Source organism: Pteronotus mesoamericanus, unplaced genomic scaffold (genome assembly GCF_021234165.1).
Source record: "Pteronotus mesoamericanus isolate MK-2021 breed Mesoamerican mustached bat unplaced genomic scaffold, CSHL_Meso_final scaffold_54, whole genome shotgun sequence".
Classification (NCBI taxonomy): domain Eukaryota; kingdom Metazoa; phylum Chordata; class Mammalia; order Chiroptera; family Mormoopidae; genus Pteronotus; species Pteronotus mesoamericanus.
The window spans coordinates 54,067,887-54,091,187 of record NW_026555321.1 but is presented as its reverse complement, the minus strand read 5'-3'; the positions used below and the strand labels follow the sequence as shown (position 1 = coordinate 54,091,187).

Sequence of the window (23,301 nt, the reverse complement as noted above, 5' to 3'; positions counted from 1 at the left end):
TAGTTCTGTATCCCCAGCTAAATAAACCAGAACAATATTGAAATGCACAGTGAGCTGTGGGAGTATCCTTCCTGCTAATCTGTGACCCACCATCCTTCTGTGACTCCACACTCCCTTTTATGAGAGTCTTTATTATACCTAAAAAATCAGCAACACCTTGAAAATTCTACACCAGGTAGATTTCGTAAGTTACAAAGAAAGGCCAGCAATCCAGTCACCTGCCCTTGCCCTCATCAGCAACAGCTCAAAGACACTGGGTGTAGAATGGGGGACAAAGTAGCATTTGAATCCCAACTCTATAGACTAAATATCCAAACAGGACATCACAGTACGAGATGACTACCAAATAAATGCCAAAGTACTCTGGGTTTACAATGTAGCAGGCCCTGCAAAATATGTTTTTGTATTTGATGAACAGCAAGCATCAATCATATCTAATTCTGCAGCAATCTGCCTAATTTGTTGGATTGTCTGAGATAATATGGGGAAATATTAAAATATAAATTCTTTGAAACTACTTAAAATATCCTAAAGTTACTTTTGGTTTTAAATTCATATAACCTTTCTCCTAAGCAGAGCAGGAAATTTCAATGTATAATCTGCTGCAGAGAAAACACCTTGCCTTTATATTTTTAAAATCCACAGTGAAGAAAAGAAGGAAGAGAGGTAGAAGTCCTTGGCAAGTCTCTACAAATTTCTAAAGAGAAAGTTTTCAAACTATAAACTGATAATGTTCTAAAGCTATAAACTTTCAGAGTCCATGCTGCGGGAAGGAGTGGGGAGAGAAATTTTGACGAACTTGCCAGTCCAAGATCAGAGCAAACAGGTGTTCCGATAATCTGTGTTAGACAGATGGGACAGTAAAAACACATGCTTAATGTGAGTGTAAACAATAACACAGTGAGTGGCTGGTACACAACACTTCTTTAGGTATGAGACCTGATATGTGTCCACAAGGTCTATCCCTTGGTCCTCTGCTTTTGTTTGAAAGAAGCTAGATCAAATTTCAAACCTCAGGTTTGTGTGATTCCTATGTCAACAGCCACCTGTAGAAGAAACTGCTTCCATTAATGGTTTTTAATGGCTCTTTTTGATAACTCATAATTTAAAATACAGGATGTGTTCACTACCTCAAAAAATATTATGCACTATATTGGTTAATTTATGATAAAGAAGTATCTTTAATTAAATATCCACTTCAGTAGGGCTCTTCTTAAATCCAGAAGGTATCTCTAGTACTTATATGCAGCAATAAGTCTAATCATCCCATGTCACCCAATATGAAAATCAGCAAAATCAACAATAGCCATAAATTAATTAAATCAATACAGAAACCAGAGACTGATCTTGTAAACCTTCTCGAATTTACAGACTAAAATTAATGACCATGGGAGAATAAGTCATGCATATTTCCAACTTCAAATACCAATTCCAAAGACTACACCTAGTTTACCGGACACCATGAACAATTTTTAAACATGCTCTATAAGGCTTCATATTTTTTAAGGATAACTCTGCCAAAAAAAGGGATTAGCCCAAAAACACTAATTTAGCTTCTCAAATCAGTCATTCAATCCACTGATAGTATAATGTTGGTAACTTGAGCTAATGTGTGTGATCTTCTGTCAAGTTCCTGCAAACCAGTGGGAGATGGAGAGATTTAGCCAGAGTTCTCTAGCACATGATACACCTCCAGCCCCACTGAGAAGCAGGTGTGTCCCGTTTGGGCAATTTAAACCTTTAAAAACTAAATGAAGAGTTCATTCAGGCTACAGTATGAGAAAATATTTATTCAATATAATCTGTATCATAATGCACTCAATTAGCATACTCATCCTTGAATATGTAAATTCATCAAAAATGGTCCAAGATTAAGCAATTTGACTACTTTCACCAGCAATCATTTACTTTATAAAATTATGCTTATGATTTTAAAAGGAAAAGACCATATTTATCTCACCTTTTTACAAAAAATATTTCATAATATTTTATACATAAAACTTCTGAAAATACGTAAACTACTTTTATAAAGTACCAAGGCTTTAAGTATCTGAAGCAATCACTTTTTATGACTGCTTCATAAAGTGTTACTGGAATTTCTTACAATGTCATATGAAATCACATCTTCTTATTTGGTCTTTCACTTAAGGTTACGAAATTCTGTCTCAATAGTTATCCCACACTCCTCATCGCATTGCCAACAATTCTTATTCTTCATTTATATGACATACTTCACTACTTTATATACTAAAGTATAAAAATGCACACATTGGAGATTAACTATATTTAACATGAAATATAAATTTATCAAATGCTCATTTTTAGTTGGATTAAGTCTCCTGGGTCAAATAATTTACTGGTGCTTTCACTTTAGACATTTTTCTGGCACACCTAAAGTGAGAACTGTAGCTCAAGCCAGTATTATCACTATGCGAAATATGAGGAAAACCACTAAGTATAGATTTTAATTTTAATCATTTTCAAAATGATGTTTTAAGTAATAAGACGTTTAGGACTGATGTCCATTTTTAAGATGATATGGAAATGGTTCAACAAATTTGCATTTGGGCAATTTTCCCACCATGGGACATAATATTCTTAATAGGAATATTGACTTAATTAATATACTTTAATACAATATCAAATATTACCTTTGAATTGGACATAAATTACTACTAGCACAAACCCCTGTTATCTCTTATAAAAGTTGTCCTTCAGATCTAAAAAGGTGACTGTTACAGTAAATAAAACAGAAATATTTCTCCACATTTTATTATTAATTCATACAACTGTAAATATTCAAAAGTATAGACAAAACAATTATGATTTCCGTGAACAGAAGACAACTTGTCTTAAATAAATCTTAAATCTATAAAAGCTTAGTGATTGTCAATCTTCACCCAAACAGAACAGAAATATTTAATATCTAATCCATTTCCAAGAGAAAACTTTGCCTTTACTTGGGGAAGAGGGTGAGGAAATAAAATATCTATTACTTAAGGCAATATCTAGGACTTCAATCACATAAGAATAAAATTTTTATGCTGAACTGTTCAGGTCTTTTTTGCCCTAACAGAATTTTAATTGGTTCTTTCCATGTAAGAGTTTTGTTATTTCATCACTGCATTTTTAAGGAGTTTTTGCAAATAAAAAACAATTGACTTTAAATTTGTTTTAAAGAACCTCCTTCCTACTTCCAGGTAAGGATTATTATATAATGCTTCCCAATTATAACACATCATCCCCTTTACTAGCTTTAGTAATAAACTTGAAATAGTGGGAGAGGTTTTGTTTTGTCTTTTTGACCACACAAATGAATGCAAAGACCAACAATGAATCACCAGTGTGTAAAGTTCACATTGTTTAATGAACAGTAACACTTGGGACTCTTCAAAATGCATCAATTAGGTGAATAGGTTAAAAAATTGAATAAGTTAAAAAATTTTTTACTTTAAAAAATTTTTAAAGTAAGGGAACTTCTCTCCTTTTCTTTGCATCAGACATATTTAAGAGTCAGAGTGTGTATCTTTCACTTTGGAGTATCTCCCAATGTGCTGTGGACACATGCGTGAGATGTAATTCTATTCTTAAACTTGTTACAATTTCCCTGTAATTAGGAAGCTATATGTCCCAATAGAAAGATGACCAACAAGCTCCTGCAGTTTTCACCCCTGCTAGAATGAAAGACCCAAAACAGACAACCACTGCAGTGAAAGGATTATGTGCCCTGGTTATTAAAGCGCAGGAAGCTCTTCTACGGTTTTATATCTGAAGAGACTTTCTAAAAGAGTCAGATTCTATAGCCAAAATTATTTACTAAATAAAGAAAATTAAAGAATGACCATGGAGCATAATAGGGGAAATGTATATGTTATTAGAAGAGGCTCATTTTAGATAACTTGTACATTTTGAAACTCTCCCAAAGACAGACGGAAAGATAGTGCTACGGCAGACACACCTATTCCTAATTGTGATTTCTCATGGAACATTGCTCTTATCCCATTAAATGAGAGTTACCACTAAACTTAGAAGAGTTTGCAAATACAAAGCCATGGAGGAATCAATGGGGTTGGCAATGACAAATATGATTCAGGCAGGTCAATATGACCAAATACACATTCAGACAAATAAAACATCAAGAAATTGTAAAACACTGGTTTGGGAGAGGGCTTGGTCCAACCAACAAGAGTGATGCTCACATACCTTAAGGACTTCCATCGGCACCTGGGTGGCAGAGGGGAGGGTGGTGGGCACACAGACGTTTATGGCTGGTGTCTGACTCACGGGCACTCTCTGTTGCATGAACTGGGCCGCCTGCAGCTTCTGCTGCTGCTCCCTGCGCTCCTGCTCCTGCATCTGCTCACGCATGAGTTGCTGGCGTAGCAAGATGCGTGATGTCATACTGGAGGAGCTTATTGGAGGCTTGGAGGCCCCAGGATGCTCCTCGGAACTGCTGTGGAAAACCAAGAAACATACATTTAGTTTCCTAATGAGATCCTTCATTTGCATTTTGGGGTACCCTAAATTACACCAAACTATAAAATGAGCCTATGCAAATATAATCAAGTTGTAGAGTAGGACTCCACATAATTGAAAATCAAGAGGTGACAGGACTAAAGTCATTAGCAGTTAAAATAAGTCAGCTTGATTACATGTAGGCATTTTTATTATGTGGCTTACATCGGGGTATTTGTTTTTGTTTGTTTTACATTTTATACTGCCTGTTATTCATCACCACCAAATACAGCACCACCATACAAAGGGCCAAGAAGCAATCCATCTCAATGGAACCCAAATTTCCACACTTAAAAAATGAATTTTTTTATTTGCTTTGTCATAACTGAATCTAACCAAGTAACTACTCCTACTTGTTAACTCAATTCCTTGAAGATGTCCAAAATGTTTACTAACATGGAGTACTTTAAAGAAAAGGTGAATTTTGTCAATGGGGAAATTTTTCTAAGATACGTGAAGTAAAAATCATTAATAAAAGAAGCATTTGCACAAGAATGTTAACACTTAACACAGTCTTTGGGAAAGGGTGCAGATGAGCTGGTTTGACACCCCATTTTTTCTCTGCTTGGTTTTCTTTGTATTGCCTTATCTTCTGATTGACATTGGCATGCCCTCTCCTACACACACTCTGTGATTTCTCTCACAGCTGGGTACTTACTCTCCCTAAAATTACTTAAAATGCTTAGATGCTAGTCATAAGTTAAGAAAAAAAATTTCCTGATTTTCACGATATGGTTTTCAATTGCTTATCTTGCCAGCTCCATGACATCAGGTTTTTAAATCCCTCTTTGACTTAGTCACCATAACCAGAAAAGAGGAATAACAATAGTTTTTTGCCCAATTATCCACTTAAAGTGAGAGTTGTTTCTTAAACTTCTGTTGCATCATTATATTTTAAAGCCCTAGCTCACATTTTGTGAAGATCAGATAAAATAATTCACATAAATACCCTCTTACAATGAGCACCATGTAGTACTGCCTCAATAAAGTCACTGTTGCTATTAATATCATCTAGAAAATTTAATTTTTTTATTTTTAGCAATATACTTTTCTAAAAAATATGTTTAGGACACACAGTACAAAATTTTAGCACTTTGGAATGGAGAAAATTATTTCAGAAAATATTCACTCCTATATAAGGTACTCTTCAAGGGAAGCACCTTTACCTTCCTTCCTTGAGAATAAAACCCAATATTGTCTTTACCTTCTAACAGGGAAAAAAAAGCCTGTCAATCATTGTCTCTCCTTATGTACTCCTTCCAACTCTGCAGGTAAAAAAAACATACTAAAGGATGACAAATGTCTGTGCTTCACTCTCCCATGGTTCCAGAAAACTACATAATAAAAACCACCCTAGCAGTTTACTTGTTACTCACCACAGGAAACTGTTTCAGTGAACTGTGATACGTTCATATAATGCCAATACTATGCAGCCATTTAAAATGATATAGAAATATATTTATTATTTTAAACAAAACTATATAATAAACTTATTTTATGCATTCTTTAAGGCATATTTATTTTATTTTGTTGAAAAGGACTTAAAATTTTATTTTTCAATTACAGCTGACATTCAATATTATTCTGCATTAGTTTCAGGTGTACAGCATAGTGGCTAGACAATCATAAACTCTACCATCTGCAACAGCATAGATGGATCTAGTGGGTATCGTGCTAAGTAAAAGAAGACATTCAGAGAAAGACATATACCATATGATTTCACTTATATGTGGAATCTAAAGAACATAATAAATGAACAAATAAAAGAGACACAGGGTCATAGGCAGAGAGAACACACATAGTTGCCAGAGGAAAGGAGTACGGGGGGCTGGGTGAAAAAGATGAAGTGATTAAGATGTACAAATTGGTAGCTACAAAATAGTGACAGAGATGTAATATTCAGCACATAAAATGTAGTCAATAATACTGTAATATTTATGTATCCGTAGTGCCAGAGGGTACTGGAAGTATTGGGGGGGCACATAATACGAGGTGTGTCTGTAAAAAGTCCAAGCATTGTTACTATAACAAGAACGGTTTGTGTGACATTGATGTAACTTGGCAGCCAAGGAGAGTGGACTGGAATGTGCATGTATGAACAATCATGACATCACTGTACTCATCAGTGGAGGTAGTAAATGCTGCTGAGGAGTCATGTGTACTGTGTGGCAGTCGCATTTAAAATGACTGAGCAAGTAGAGCAAAGAATCTGCATCAAATTTTGTATTAAGCTTGAACATTCCTCTGTGGAAACTATTCAGGTAACTCAGAAGGTTGCAGCAATGGGCAAGTGATGATTGGCAACTTCATCATAACAACACACCTCATGCATCATGTGCAGAGTTTTTTGGTGAAACATCAAATCACCCAGTTGACTCAGCCCCATACAGCCCAGATTTGGCACCCGACAACTTCTGGCTTTTCCCAAAACTAAAATCACCTTCAAAAAGAAAAAGATTTCAGACCATCGATAAGATTCAGGAAAATACAATAGGGCAGCTGACAGCAATTGGGAGAACTATGTGAGCTCCCAAGGTGCCCACTTTGAAGGAAACTGAGGCAACATTGTCCTATGTATAATGTTTCTTGAATCTTGTATCTTCTTCAGTAAATGTCCCTATGTTTCATATTACATGGCTGGATACCTTCTGGACAGACCTCATATAATAAACTTAGAAAAGCGAGATGCAAAACAGTATTCAAGGCATGATCCAATCTTTAAATGTTCACTAATGAAAAAGTATAATGATAATATCACTCTGAGTCATTGCTGGTATACTTTTATTATTACAATCCTTTAAGAAAACAACAGTATTACCATAAGCTGTGAAATTGTTCATACAATTTTTTTTAATTTTAATTATTTTTCAAATACATTTGTCTCTGCCTTCCCCCCACCACTTTCCCCTGCCCCCTCCCCCCTCTCCCTCCCCGAATCCTTCCCCTTTGGTTTTGTCCATGAGTCCTTGCTGTATGTTCCTTGACTTTCCTCTTCCCTTCCTTTCCCCCCACCCACCCCTCCCTCCTTCCCTCTTGTCTCTGTTGGTTTCTTTTCCTTTCAGTGTTGCTGTTCTTATTTTCCTTGCATCTTTGTATTGCTGGTTAGGTTCCACTTACAGGTGAGATCATATGGTATTTGTCTTTCGCCCCCTGGCTTATTTCGCTTAGCATGATGCTCTCCAGTTCCATCCATGCAATTTGACTCAGAATTTCATTATTGGATAACTTTCCTAAGAAAATCATTCAAAACGTAGAAAACCTGATATTACAAACTATTTTCAAATTGCATAATACTCTGAACTACCTAAATTTGTCCCTTAATATGAGAACGGTTAAGTACATTATGAGGAGAAATGTTGGTCAAAGGGTACAAACTTTTTGTTACAAAATGAGTAAGTTTTGGTGATCTGAGGTACAGCATGGAGGCTATAGGTAAGAATACTGTACCCTGTACTTGAAATTTGCTAAGAGAATTCTTAAATTCTTCTCTCTATGAAAAAACAAATAAATGGTAACTATATGAGGTGACAGTTCTGTTATTTAGCTTGATTGTAATCATTTCACAATATATACATGTATCAAATCATCATGTTATATACCGCAAATATATTTGTATCTATTGTATCTCAACAAGACTTGGGACAAATAAAACCATTTAAAATATTTAAGCATAAAACAGTTTTAAGAAAAGTAAATCATAATATATGAATGATACACAAATTTAAAATATAGTTTTTTTAAAATGCACAAATGTAGAACAAAGAGGAAAATGCATGTCATAGAAGTAAATTAAATGATAGCATTCAAAAATGTATTCACATTTTAATTTAAAGTAAGTAAAGTATGTGTATGCTCAAAATACACACAAATGACTAGCAGGGAATGTTAAAACGTGATCATAGCTGCCAGAGTGGGAGTGGAATTATAGGTAAATTTCTTTTTTAGTTTTTTCACCCTAAGTTAAATAAAACCATAATGATTTTTCTCAATGGCAAAATATATGACACTAATTTAAAAACATGAAAAAATGATTTTAGTGACCAAAGTCACCATTTGGCTAGAAAAAGGAGACTGGGTCCAACACAGACCGTATTTTGACAATAAGATGGGAACACAGTGACTGTCTCCAGCATGCTGACTCTCCTGGAAGTCTTCTGCATCCGAGAAGAATTAAACCCTCTCTTTTTTACAGTGACACACATAGACTGAACAATGTTGATAGCCTGCTTATCATTGTAACATCATGGACTCATCCACATAATAAAAGTAGCCACTACTGAAAATAATCTATTCACCTGGTAAGGATCTACTAAAACACAATCAAAACTAAACTGTACTTTCCTAAAGCATGAAAAAAGAGGGCAGGAGTAGGGGGTACTATTTAAAACAAACCAACAAACAAACAGTCTTAGTATTCAAAGCCTGTCAGGTTAAAACATTCCCAGAGAGGCTGATCCTTTTGATAAAAACAGGAGCAAACCTTTGTGCTCTAGCAAAGGCAGCTGTGGAATAATCGCACTAATTAGCTGCTCAAGACAAACCATTGGTTGTGGTACTGGGGAAAAATCCTTTCAATTAACAGTAAAGCATTTTTGAAACATTTTAAATTAAAATTATAAGTTATCAACCACATTAAGGCTTTGGACTTTAAAGTCTACAACAATATCATTTAAAGTATTTACTGAAATATCCAATCAAGGAAAAAAAAAAAAAGAGAGATAGTAGACCTGTATAAATAAAACTCTGCTAAAGAAAATCTAGCAGAGCTCACGAACTCATGTTATTAATAAATCTTCCAAAAATAAAGTGCAAAGGAAGACTGTGGCCACTTCACTGCACACACTCCCTGAGGGATATTTCTACATCATTAAAATAACTCCCATAGTCTCACCTTTACTTTTGATCTTTTAGCATCCCTTTCTCTTAAAAATAATTGAATCTGCAATTATCACCTTAAAGATAAAAATGAAGCTATCCAAAATTCCAAATGTTAGCAAGACAAATGAGCTTAATGTTTTAAACTCGTAATTGAGATGAGAACATTAGAGGTGAACACAAAGCTCAGTTTTAAAGTAAGGACCTGATCCATAAGCTACTAATGGTAAACAAGGAAAACTGCCCAAATGCACTTAATTTTAAAAGCTAACTGAATTTATCCAGGGCCAATTAAGCTCAAGCTGCATTAGGTAATCTTAATTCCATGATTCTGATTCCTTTGTAATCAGGTTATGTAAAGTTCATTTATTCTACAAACAGTTATTGAGTATTTCCTCTCTGACAGGGACTGGGACTACCTGGTCTCTAATCTCACATAATTTAAAGCAATGGCCATATAATTTTTATGAGATGCCTTAGAATTAAGTCAATTACTATGGTTATCTGACTCTTATCTAGTTCCACATGAGAAGGTATACACTCCACCATAAGAAATCACCCTTTGAAAGTCAACTTAAGAGGTAAAAGTCTTTACTGGCACTTATCTGAATCATGAAAGTTAGACACACAGCTTCCCTGAGAACTGGGATTTGCTGAATCAATTGGGCTTAATTTTTATTGGGCTGGCCAAAAAGTTTTGTTTTTTTTTCCTGTAAGATAGCTCTAGTAGCACTTAGTTGTCTTTAACTTTATTCAAAACAATTTTGTTAGACTGTATTGTGACAGCTGTCATATCAGCATGCACTTTAAGAAAACTTATCAAAATTGGTGAATTTTTGTGTAACCATTTTAATAGTGAAGATGGAAGAAAATACATTTCTGCAACATTTCTGGCATATTGTGCTTTTATTATTTCAAATAATAAAAATGCAACTGAAACACAAAAGATTTGTGCAGTGTATGGAGAAGGTGCTATAACTGATCGAAAAGTGGTTTGCAAAGTTTTGTGCTGGATATTTCTCGCTGGTTGATGCTCCATGGTCAGGTAGACCAGTCGAAGTTGACAGCAATCAAATTGAAACATTAATTGAAAGCAATCAACATTATACCACATGGGAAATAGCCAACATTTTCAAATTATACAAATCCACAAAGTTATTGTGAAAATGAAAAAATGTTCCTTTATTTTACAGAAAAAACTAAACAGACTTTTCTGCCAACCCAATAGTTCAGTCACTGGTGAGCAATGATCTTTAAGGAGCTCTTACACCTCTCTAAACCTCTCCAAAATGTTCCTCCCAAAGGTACTGTGCTGGCTGAGTGAGTGAATATTAGTTGTTAAAGTGTTCAACCGAGCAGCTGATATATGGACACCAGCTACCTGGTGGTTATGTGCTCCAGGTTATCTGGTACATTCCAAAATTCAAATAGTTAATTCCCCTGCTTTCATTAACCACTTAAGTATATTAGCAATTCCATTAAATCCATAACCCCAGCATACAAACAATATCTGTTTAACTACTCCTCACCTTTGACAGTGAAGCCAAATCCTTTACTAGGCCTTATGAAGAATCAGTTTCTAGTCTACCCATAATGGTCATTCAAGGTAGGAAACTGGTGGTCGGTTGAAACTTGGTCTAGGCTGAAGAACGAGCTGATAAACTTTTTGCTGCATTTCCTCTTTTCATTTCCTCACACAGAATCTAGCTCTGCCACTTACTAATCTGTAATTGTGAGCAAGTTAGTCCATCTCTGAGCTTTGATTTTTCTTATTTATAAAGAGTGTTTAATATATCTGCCTGTCAGCATTGTGATGATTAAAATTTGTAATAGATATTAAAAGCTAAGCACAATGACTGAAACATAGTCTAATAAATGTGAACAGGATTCAAAAATTAGTAAACAATAAAAAAATTAAACTATGAACATATTACTTCTTTCCTGATGCAGGGGAGTGACTTTGTATATGCCTATATGTAAGTTTGGACCATAGCAGATTCACCTTTTAAGGTTTAGGCAATCCATATTTAATTCAGAGGACTTCACAAGTTTTTCAGAGCTGAAGAGAAAAGATAATTTATCCTGTGATTATTTCATGAGTTATAAAGTAAAAATCCTAGCATTTTTCTCCAGGAAAATTTAATACCTGGAGAATGATTATAATGTAATCATTCAGCTGATAGAGCTCAAAGCCTAGCATTTGCCTGCAGCAGGGCACAATGTAATTCTGTCCAGGAAAGCACAACAGCTGATGTTCACATCCACAGTGAAGACACAAAAAGGCACGATAATTTTATCTTCATAAAGTACAGATGAGAAAGCTATGTCATGGATAGGTTAAGCCACAGGGGTTTCCAGATACACAAGGCTGACTACCATGAAGTCTGCTGAGTACACTGTCTAAAATCAAAATGCCCAGTCTCCATCCCTAGAAATTGATTTCAGTTTCGGTCAGTCCCAGGAATCAATGTCTACAAAAATTCTGCAATTGATTTTGATGCTTGGCCATGTTCGTGAACTAATAGTTAAATACCCCAGATCACCCAGCTGGGATGTGAACCCGCATCTCTGAGTCCAGGACCAGAATACTTTCATCCATGTCTGAGGAAATTCACATTCCATTTCTACCACTGGAAGTCTAACAAGAGCTCTGAAGGGTCTTTCCAATACAGAGTCAACGTGTGGAGTGGGATGGAATGGGAGGACAACTCCTGCCAATGGGCCATAAATCCAGACGGACAAAAATATCAGTCCAGAAATTGCCAATGGGTCTTTCTGGTTACAACCACTTTATGAAAACTAAAAAGAACACAGGCTGAATCTATGGAAACTTGCCCCAAACCAGTTTGTTCTGTCAGCTGAAAGAAATTCTTAGGAGTCTTTTTAGAGTGCCTCCAAGTGCACAAATCACTGAAGGGTTGGTAAATGGATATGTCTTTTTAAATGACATTCTAACACTCAAAATGATCAGCATTTCTATTATCTTAATCTTTCCAGTCAAAGTAATCACTTTGTAAATGTAAGGATGACTTTTTCACCATGTACAGTGGAAGCAAATACCGATAAGAAAATATTGAAATTGAAAAAGTAAGACATTGTCACTTGTACTTAAAATAGGTGAGAATATAACCTACTTAAATGTGAAAGTACCACATTTCAGAGTTTAGCTTCAAAAACTGAGATCTTCTGGACTTTTGTCACTGCCAACCTTGTGTTTTAATGGTAAAAAAAAGAAAAAAATGATAACCTGCCAAAATTCCAGCATTTTCCAACAATATTACCAACTAAAACAATTAATGCTACAGGTTTCCAGTGAAGAGAAAATAAAAAGAACCTGTAAAGTGTAGCCAGTCTTTATCCTCTTTTTTCCTTCAAAAAAATATTTGAATGCTTTCCAAAGGCCAGGTTCTGCTGAACATGAGGGATATCACGGTGTCCAAAGTGCACAGTATTCCTGTACTTTTCATTACACAGAAGGAGGAAAACATACTCAAAAGTAAGAACTACCAATATCTCTAAGTTAAAATCTGAAATCTTTATTTTTTAACACCTGGACCCCAAATCACTGATAAAAATTGGAGGCTCCTCATATCTATTCAAGATTAATATTCCTTGCCCTGACTGGTGGTTCATTTGGTTGGAGCATCATTCCATACACAGATATGTTCTGGGTTCAATCCCCAGTCAGGGCACACACCTACGTTACAGGTTCATTCACTGATCAGAGTGCATATGGGAGGCAAGCAATCAATATTTCTCTATCATATCAATGTTTTTCTCTCTCTCTGTCTTCCTTCCTCTCTCTCTAAAAAAATCAGTAAACATATCATCCAGTGAGGGTTAACAAAAAAGATTATATTCCTTAAGCTGGACCTTCAGCTGGCACCATTAAGAGTAATCTCAATGACTGATTAGATCAAAATCAAGAGAACCTTAAAAATGATCCCAATACATCAGTATGCTTCAAAAAAGAGTACAAAAGAATATCCTGGGGCACAGGAAGAAAAAAATTACAACATTTCTTTATATGTATATATATATATATATTTCATCCATTGTTTTTATTTTCTATTTTTGTACATTTTATAATATAATGTTAGTACAATAGCACATACACACAATTTATAAAATAAAATAAAAATATGTTGAGAGAGTTTGCCTGAAAAAAATTCTTTAACTAGGAGTGATGACCAACAATTTTTAAGAGACCAGTTTTTCCAGGCAATTTCCATCATCAGATTTTGTTTATGTTGGTTATTTACATCACTCCCAAAGAGCTTCTCATTTCTATAAGGTCCAACTAAAGAGAATGTCAATCTCTTAATAAAAAATATTTTCAACCGCAGATGTGAGGATGCCATTTTCTCACTTTATGACCACACTGATGTCCATTTCCACAGATACCACGATGCAGTGGCACACTCTTAACATTCAATTCCCTTCAAGAAACTGTCTCTGACAGTCAGATCATCCAATGGTTCTAATGTAGATGAGGTTTAGGTGCCTCAAGCTTTCTTTCATATCAAGCATCCTTTTACTGGACCTCACTCCAGAATTCTTGCTTGCTCTGTCCAACCATAGAATCCCATTCACACCTAACTGCCATGTTTTAAAAGGCTCTGAAAAACTCATCCCCTCGGAGTTGTATGTAATTAATATGGCATGGCATGATACTCCATCTAGAGAATTTTAAAAGAAAGAACATTTTAATGCAAAACTTTGAAAATCTAGTAACAGAATTCAGACATCAGTGTGAAAATAATTGCAAGGACCTTTTTAAATACAGAAAGCCCTTCCATTCTTACTCAAATAATTTCCCAGGCACAGGGCATACTCTGTATATTTGTCTATACAACATCATAACAGGTCAGAGAAAATGCAAAAGCTTTCCACAGCCATTCTTAACAATTACTGCACACATGTCTACCAAGTTTGTAATACTGAGTGGAAATCAAGACCAAAGTGCAAACTATGGACCCAGGAGCATTCAATGAGTGTACCTGTCATGGTGTAGGAGGTAGCCTTACAAACAGTATTAATGACTTATGATGGTCACATTCTTTTTTAATTTATTTTTTAATGTAATCTTTATTGTATGTTTCCATTACTGTTTAGTCCCTTTATAGCCCTCTCCCCCAGGCAATCACCACACTGTTGTTCATGTCCATGAGTCCTTTTTCCTTTTTGTTAATCCCTCCAAGCTCCCCTGCTTAGCTATCATTCTGCTCCCCATCTATGAGTTTTACCTTTTGCAACGTTATAGATAGACCTGGAGAACATTATGCTGAGTGAAATAAGCCAGCCAGAGAAAGACAGATATCATGTGATTTCACTCATATGTAGTTACATGTTATTTATTCCTGCCAAGGATCCTGTCCCACTTCAGGGTTAAATACCCTGATTTAACTTTGTAGAATCAGCCTCCTCACTTTCAGTTCATGAGGTTATGGTGGTGCTACCAATTCCAGACATAGAAACACATTTGAGGCTGGCCAATCACATCAAATTGGCTTGTGTCACAAGATGGTCCAATAAGTCAGCCCTAGGATTTTGACTAAAGCTATTAGCGTAAAATAAATGTCTCTATACTAAGGTTTGGAAAGATGGTAGAATGTAAATCTGGAACTTTCTGGGCCTATCTGGCGGGGCGGGGGGGAATAAAGCCAAACTAGATGAAACAGTAGTGTGAGCTGAAAGAGGAAACAGAACTGAGAAAGACGAGGAATGAAGAAAGACCTAATATTTGGATGACAATGAACACCTGACTCAAACCATCCCGGAACCCTTAATAACCCTACGCATTGGATATTGATTCGCAAGGGCTCCATTTTTGCTTAAGCCAGTTTGATGTGTTCTGGTATACCACAGAGAGTTTTTGTGACATTTTAGAAAATACCAGTTATTTTGAAAACAGTTATCCAAGTTTCAGCCTCAGAGCTACAACTCAACCAATCCAGTATCCATTCCCCCATTTTCTCCTTGTTTGGACAGGTATACTACTACCTATAATATTCCCCAGCTTTCCTGGAACTAGACTGGCTTTATGCCTAAGTTTTGCCAATGACATTTAAGCAGAAATGGCATATGGGACTTCCAGGAATTCTCCTTCAAGAGATACACCATTGTTTAAAATTTCTGGCGTTATGTCCCCTGGAATTTAGCTATAATGGCAGGGTCTCCAGCAGCCATTTTGGACCATGAGGATAAGATGAGCCTCTACCTCCATCCCAAACTCAAAGATGGAGCTGAAATATACCTGGTTCTCCAAGAGGACAAGAATTTTTGTTTTATTTATATACAGAGTCCCCAGCACCTAGAAGAATATCTGGCACATAGTAGGATGAGATAATTATCTGTTTAATGAGTAAATTTGGTGTCTCCATACTAACAAATACCCTACCTCATAAAATCAGGTTAATACTAGAACCTTAGTGTTGGAAGACCTTTACTCAAACTGTTTGCTTAAATCATTCAATGACAGAGACACATTTTTCCAACAATATCTGAGCTCTAAAGACTTACTGCATTTCCTTAATTCTAAGACACCTTTCCCTTCACATTTTAAAACTTTGAAAGTCAGAAGAGGACTTAAAATCAATGTACATACTTAATAGAATTTTCTCCTCCCCTGAACAGTTGCCTTACAATCAACAGTGAATTAGATACAAGGAAATTTGATAGACATATACTGTAGCACTGGACTATTTGTGGCCCCTCAATAACTGAAATGAATTATACTTTGGGCAATTCAGAAATCTGTGCTTGGAGAGACCCATCAATAAAAAGGCAGAGGAAGAAATATCAATTCATTCAGTATCTTAAGTGAAAATCCACAAAACATAACACCAACAAAAAGCACAAGCCCCGGAGCCAGAACACCTAGGCTGAAACCCTTTTTCAGCTCTATGACTTCACCTACCCAAACTTCAATTTTCTCATTTGGAGGCAAAAAAAAAAAAAAAATACTCTTGTCATAAAGTGTTTATGAGAATTAAATGTGTTAACAAATGGTGGCTGCCACACTGTGTAAACAATAGTAAAAGTTTGGGTATGATTTCTTCTCCACCATGTTTTAATTCTTGCACTCTACACTCTGAGCACCTTAGCATCTCATGACTAGTGAAAACTGAACTCATTTTCTAGGAAGCCAAAATCTTAGAATGTTGCTATGGTGTTCCTTTACTTTCCTAGAGGAAAATACAAAAGAAACAATTAATTCACAGTGTGTGCCCTCCCTAAAATAATAGGCACAAAGAAGTTAATGGACAACAACAGCTCAGTGAACAAGTTTTGTCAAAGACATGTGCTAAGAATTTCATTCTGAGAGTTTGTAGGGGAAACATGCTCCTGTGGCAAGTATTTTAATACACCAGAACAAACCATTCAAAATTCAAAAAAAATGCAAAATAATGAAGCAAAAGTAATTAAAATTAAGAGATAATTTGGGTGTACAGTCAAGGATGACATCACTACTTTTCTTATGCTGCATTAGAATGACATGTTTTAGCCATTCATGACATCCAGTAATTTGTTTAAAATTAATATTTCAAAAATTACTGTTATAAAGGACATTCTTATCGAGTATGAATCACTAGGGGTTGCTATCATCCCACTATTACCTGCTTTACGTAGCAGAAATTTAAACATTTCTTGGATGATATTTTAAATCCATAATTATACATACTTTGTTCATAAAAATGCTCTATCATTTTGGAGATAAGTGAACTGCTTTAATGACATACAGAATAAAAAAAATCTATAAAAGCAAACTTGATACAGCAAAAACAGCACAAGAAATTAGAATCATTTTAAAAGCTTCCGGAAGACTTTTTAAAGACTTATCTACTGAACATTATGAACTTTAACCACACTTTAATTTGTGGGAATTTTTTTCTTAAGAATTAGATTCTCAAAATAGTTCAGCTACATTTAGTATTTTTCCATTATTCTTGCCATCTTCAAACACACCTTCACAAGCTGCTGAACATAATGCTTTTCTGACTCAACAAGAACCTCTCTCATGACCCAGGAACATTCAGTAAATAATTATTAAGCTCCAGAGGTGGCTTTTGCATTAAGTTGATTTGCTTGAATGCCTATTCACTTCAGGGCACAGCTTTTAGTATTGTTCTCAAATCTTATCATCTAACATTGAAAGTAAATGTTAAAGGAAGTACAGATAGGTATCATCCATTCTCCATTCATCATTTCTCCATTTTAGTATGTCTTTGAAATTATTTCAAATTTGTTCTACATGTGTATGCCAGGCAGATGATTCTGATGTTCCTCTCAAAGAGAAAAAAAGTCAATATATAGAAATGGAAAGGAGATGTTTATTAATGCAACCGTCACTATTCCACAGTAAGGAATAAAAAAGAAGCAAAAACCCAAAGTGTCTGCAATGGGGCAGTTCTGACACATATTACCATTACACACATTCTTTTTCCTCTAGAAAATCCTTTTTCAATTCATAACAAAGTTGGACTGCAGTCTACCTTGTAATTATAAATCAAGCTCTGTTCTCAGATTTTTCAAGCATCTATTTTTCGGCTTTATTAATTTAAGAGCAACATTCAGTTTTGTTTTGTTTTTTTAAAGGCAAAGCTAAGAGGCTAGCATTTCAATTCCCCCACAAATTTATTGTTCTCCTTGTCATATCCACCTCCTAAAGGTATAGCTCACGCTGATTAAAGCCACAGTCACAAAGTAACAGTTTCAGAATTTTTAACTCCCAATGAAACCTTCGCTTTCTCTGGCCTCCCCCTTCAACTCCTGTTAAGTGGTCCCACGGTTACTTCCAGAAAAAGACTTCACTTACAGATACAAGCTTTCAAAGGCGCAGGGCATGAACATCTGAACTCTCAGCGCCTCCATCTTTTCCCTGTAAGGTGTTCTGCAAGCCCTTGGCCAACAGTGAAAGTCAAAGTTAGTTCTGGCACTGGCTGTGTCACTAGGGGTGGCTCCTGATAAGGCCCTGGAAACTCCAATCCAAACACAGCTCCTGCTAGAAAGGTGCTTGGTGTCTGTCTGCAATAGCAGACCTGCTTAATCCAGTACCTACTGTACCTGCAGGACAAAAATGCTGCCTCACACTGCAAAGGAGCTGTGCTAGGACCCAGGCACCACCAGAAACCAGCTGGCAGTCAGGCAGGCACTATGGATGCTCACTTAGCCCTCCCCAGTGCAGGTACTGGTTGAGGCTCGAGGAGCCTTGAGCAGTTTTACAGAACTTGAAAGCAGAGAGAATTTTACACAGCAGTGAAATTTTTAACACTTAACAGAGTTACAGAATCAAGGAGGGTTGGGAGGTTGTGCCCTTTTCTACCTGGGGGGATCTCAGGCATCAGCTCATCACACACCTCTTGCAGCTTTGCATGTGTGAACACACATAATTAGAACTGGAGCTTGATAAACTGTATATGTTCTCCTGCTGACAGGCTGGAGATCCAGACAGCATTCCTTACCTTCGTACCCCAAAAATACAAGGAAGTTGTCCTTACCCAGTCCCAGTAGAAGTCAAGGGCAAGCTGCTTCTTATTGTGAGTACCACCTTTTAGGACATAACACATTTTTAGGCCATAAATCAGTGCATTCTTAGACTGTCATCCAATTAAATTCTGAACACACTAGTATACAAGAAGAAAAAAAAGAACAAAAATACATGTTCTTAAAAGACACTACAATTCTAACATGAAAATATTAATATTATCAAATATTGATGCAGTTTCTACAAACTGAGCCCACCAAAGACATCCTGCAGAGTTATGAAAATATGTACCTTCCTCCCTACAGACAATTCAATGGTTAGAACAAAGATATTTGACATTGACTTACTGTATATCTGAGCAAGTTACTTTACCTCTCTGTGCCTAAGAGTTTGTCTCTAAAGTAAATGGCTAGGAAAAAAAAAAAAAATACAAGCTCTATAAGCTATAATCAGTCTCAAATTCTATAATGTAATGAAATCACCTTTTTTGAAATCATCTTTTTTCCCTTTGATAAGAGGAAACATCCATCCAGGAGTCTCAGACAAGCTATTTCTGGCTCCTTTTATTTTGTTCATTTTTTTCATTCATTCTTTGTTTTCATATATATTTATGGAATACCTACTATGTCCCAGGCACTGTATAAATTCTTGAAGTGTAGTGGGACACATGTGTTAAATAATCACACAAATATGTAACGATACATCTGATAACTGCTATAGGGAGCTGGAAAAGCTTAAAATGTAAGGGTCAGAAAAGGCTTCCCTTAAGGCAGGACGCCTGGGCTGAAGTCTGAGTTGGGGTAGCAATTGGAAAGTACAAGGAGGGGATGCATGAAAGAAGAGTTTTATAAACAATGATGGGAAGTTAGAAGGAAGTGCCACTGTGGCTGAAGGGAACGGAGTGAGGAGAAAGTGTAGCATCCATGAGGTCAAAGTTGTGATGGGACTAGACCATGCAGGATCTGGTAGGCCAGAAAAGGATGGTTGGTTTGGATCCAAGAAGAGCAGGAGCCACTGGGAGGTTGTAAGCAGGGGAGCAATGAGCTCAGATTTTAGTTTTCAGAGAGGCCCCTCTGGCTACTATATTGAGAACCAGCAAGAGAAGGGGAAAGACTGGACACTGCAAGTCCTGGTAGGAGGCAGTGACAGCTCATGGGAGGAGGGGCTAGGAGGAGAGATGGGGTGGACAAAAGTAGGCAGATTACTGTAAAATTAAAGACCAGTAAATAAAACGAATAGAGGTGGTGGATGGGGGAGTAATCCAGGCTCCTGATGCAATAATTGTGTTCCTTAACCACAGTTTTTGAGCACTTCTTACATGTCAGGTATTTGCTGGACACTGGGGTAAAAGATGACTCAGCTACTACACTATTCCCAAAAGTCACAACACAGGCTCTGGTATCAACTTATCCAGGTGGAAATCCCACCACTTACTAATTCTGTGACCTTGTAGAGATTACTGAACTTTCTGCGATCCAGTTTCTTTACCTGAGAAAGGAAAAGATTAAGTGGAAATGAAGGAGATAACGTGTAATGTGTCTGGCATAGTCTCTGACACACAGTAAAGTTCTCAATTAAAAAATAACTCTTATGATTATGATTGTGGTTAGGCCTACTATCCTGGATTCTTCTTTACCAGAAATAGGGCAAGTGGGAGATGAAGGAAAATAGAAAAGGCAGGAAATTACCATATCAGGACTTTTAGGGGAATATTTTTAAAAAGCTGAGCTGGACTCTCTCCTACCTTGGGTACTACTTACAATCACATAAAGTTACAAAGTACAAGGATACATTTCAGAACTGAAACCCTGTTTATTACATGCTTACACACAGGAAAAATCTGTACCCTGCATGAGCTCTCAAATGTAGACCATGAAACCACAGGCATGAATTCCAGGCCTTCTCAGAGAGACATATTATGGTATCAAATGCTCCCCTACCATGTTCAGACAATGACATCGCCTGGCTTTTTATCGTGAACAATCCAACACCCAGGAAAGCTATCCACTAACCATTTATATAGTGTATAAATAAAATTACTTTTAAGTGTTCAAGTTAGTAATGGTGTTTCAGAAACATCTATATTATACCAATGCTCTTCAAGAATCTTCTTGGACACAGCAATGATTGGACTAAAGCTTGAATTAAATGTGACATTTACAAAATTCATAAAATATTACACACATTTCCCCAATGCTAAAATACTGGTCCTCAAGTAGCAGTCACCCCATCATTTAACAAATGTCTTCTGATCAGCAGAAACCACATCAGTTCAGTTTACCATTGTATCCCAGAACGTAGTGGAATAAACAGTCCATGACTCATGTTTAGTAAGTATCTTTAAAGTGAATAAATCTAAAATGTGTAAGAAATTCCGTAGTACAGATCTGTACTATGCAGATGAGTATCTTAAGTGGACATACAAATGTATATTTGTATACACACATGCACACATACACACACTCCTACGTAAACACACAAACCCTAAATTTAAACACAAACTAAGATATGATAGTGAAGAATTATCTTAAAAATGAAACAGTGAATGCAAAATAAAAATACTACCTGTACTTTAATTCATTTCAAATCTTTATTATTACTCCTCACCCCAAATTCCAGCAAATAAATTAGATTCATGATAATTTTTACTGACTTTTTCAAAGATGACCTTGACTAAAAGGGAACTTAAAACTATCAACCATCCTAGAGAAAGTCAACCTTTTCTTTGGGCCTCAGACTCATTTTGGAAGGAAAAATTCAATCACTGTGTTGAAAGGACTAGAGAAGAGGTAAGAGGCTTTGCTTGTTATCCTGTCCAAACCTCTGCTGAAGAAAAGTAGAAACACTGCTTCAGCACAGTCAGAATGTTTCTTATTTTATTTAGGTATCAAATGTTTTACTGCCCCCATAGCACAACAGTTATCTTATATCTTTTCTTTCGAAAGTCATTGCTCTTTAAAGTGAACTCACACTTCTACTCACCAGACTCACAAGAGTTAACATTTCAGACTTATTATGTGCCCAGCACTATACTGACCCTGAACTAGCTGGACCACACAACTGATAAAGTATTTGCCCAGGTTTCACATGTTTCATTGTGACCCCAGCCAATGACTCCCAAACTTGTAATCTTATCAGAAGCACCTGGGGACCCTTCTCCCCATGTCACCCCTTTAAACTCAACTTAGGAGCATTTAAAAGTGTAAATTCTCAGGGATCTTTCCTAAAATAAACAACTGAATGAAATTCTCCAGGGATCTCCATTTCTGTTCATCAGGAAGGGGAAAGGGAAGAGGAAGAAGGGGGGAAAGGGTACAGGGAATGAGAAGTATAATAGGTAGGCACAAATAGGCAGGAGGAGGTTAAGAATAGTATAGAAAATGGAGAGGCCAAAGAACTTATATGTACAACCCATGGACATGAACTAAAAGGCAGGGGGGATGCTGGGGCTTAGGGAGGTGCAGGAAGGTGGGGGGAGAAAGGGGAGGAAAAAAACTGGGACAACTGTAATAGCATAATCAATAAAATATACTTTAAAAAATAAATGAAATGAAAATGAAAACCCCAAAGAACTGTCACTTCACACACAACAGGACAGGTATAATTAGAAAAAAACCAGAATAACAAGTGCTGGCAGGGATGCGGACAAACTGGAATCCTCAGACTTCGCTGGTAGGAATATGAAATGGTGCAGCTGGCACAGAAAATAGTTTGGTCACCCTGACTGCTGTGGCTCAGTTGGTTGGGCATCATCCCACAAAGCGAAACTCACCACTTCAATTCCTGGTCAGAGCACGCGCCTGAATTGCAGGTTCTGTCCCTGGTTGAGGCACGGTCGAGCATGTATGAGACCGGCTGATGTTTCAACCGGTTGATGTTTCTCTTTCACATCAATGTTTCTTTCCCTTTCTTTCTCTCTCCCTTCCCCCCTCTCTAAAAATAAATAAATAAAACCTTTTAAAAAAATGAATAAACGAAAAAAAAAAAGAAATTCTCCAGGAGTATGGTTTGGAATTCTGTATTTTTTTTTTTAAAGATTCTCATAAAAGTCTAATGTAAAATCAGGCCTGGAAAACAGTAATATATAATAAAATATATTATAATATATATAATTACATATATTTTATGTAGATTAACTAAGAGTGGCAGGAAAACACCCAAGAATGTAAACTCCCTTTATTTGTAGAATACACAGGTCTTTACTTGTACAGTTTAATTCTTTAAAGTGTTCACTTGGAATGACTATGGGTAAGCTTTGAATGTTCACTGAAAGCCTTCTTACAAAGTAATTAAAAGTGTACCACGCAAGTGGGTAGAAAACCCCAAGTACCCTCAAGAGTACCAAATGCACCCCTCTTCTCCCCACAGGTCATTAACGTTCTGGGGAAGGTAAGATGCCCCTGAAGGACCCTCACCTCAAACAT

The 23,301-nt window shown here is 36.3% G+C and overlaps 1 protein-coding gene across 5 annotated transcripts in view; it reads right to left on the bottom strand.

Moving 5' to 3' along the window:
• Positions 1 to 23,301, bottom strand: part of MITF (melanocyte inducing transcription factor) — a 233,070-nt gene that overhangs the window by 84,457 nt on the left and 125,312 nt on the right. For 4 of the 5 annotated variants that reach the window (XM_054595394.1, XM_054595396.1, XM_054595397.1 and 1 more), the window contains exon 2: positions 4,204 to 4,453. In XM_054595394.1, the coding sequence (XP_054451369.1) occupies positions 4,204 to 4,453 (250 nt within the window). The remainder of the gene's footprint in view (positions 1 to 4,203; positions 4,454 to 23,301) is intronic. The other variant, XM_054595399.1, reaches the window with a different exon arrangement.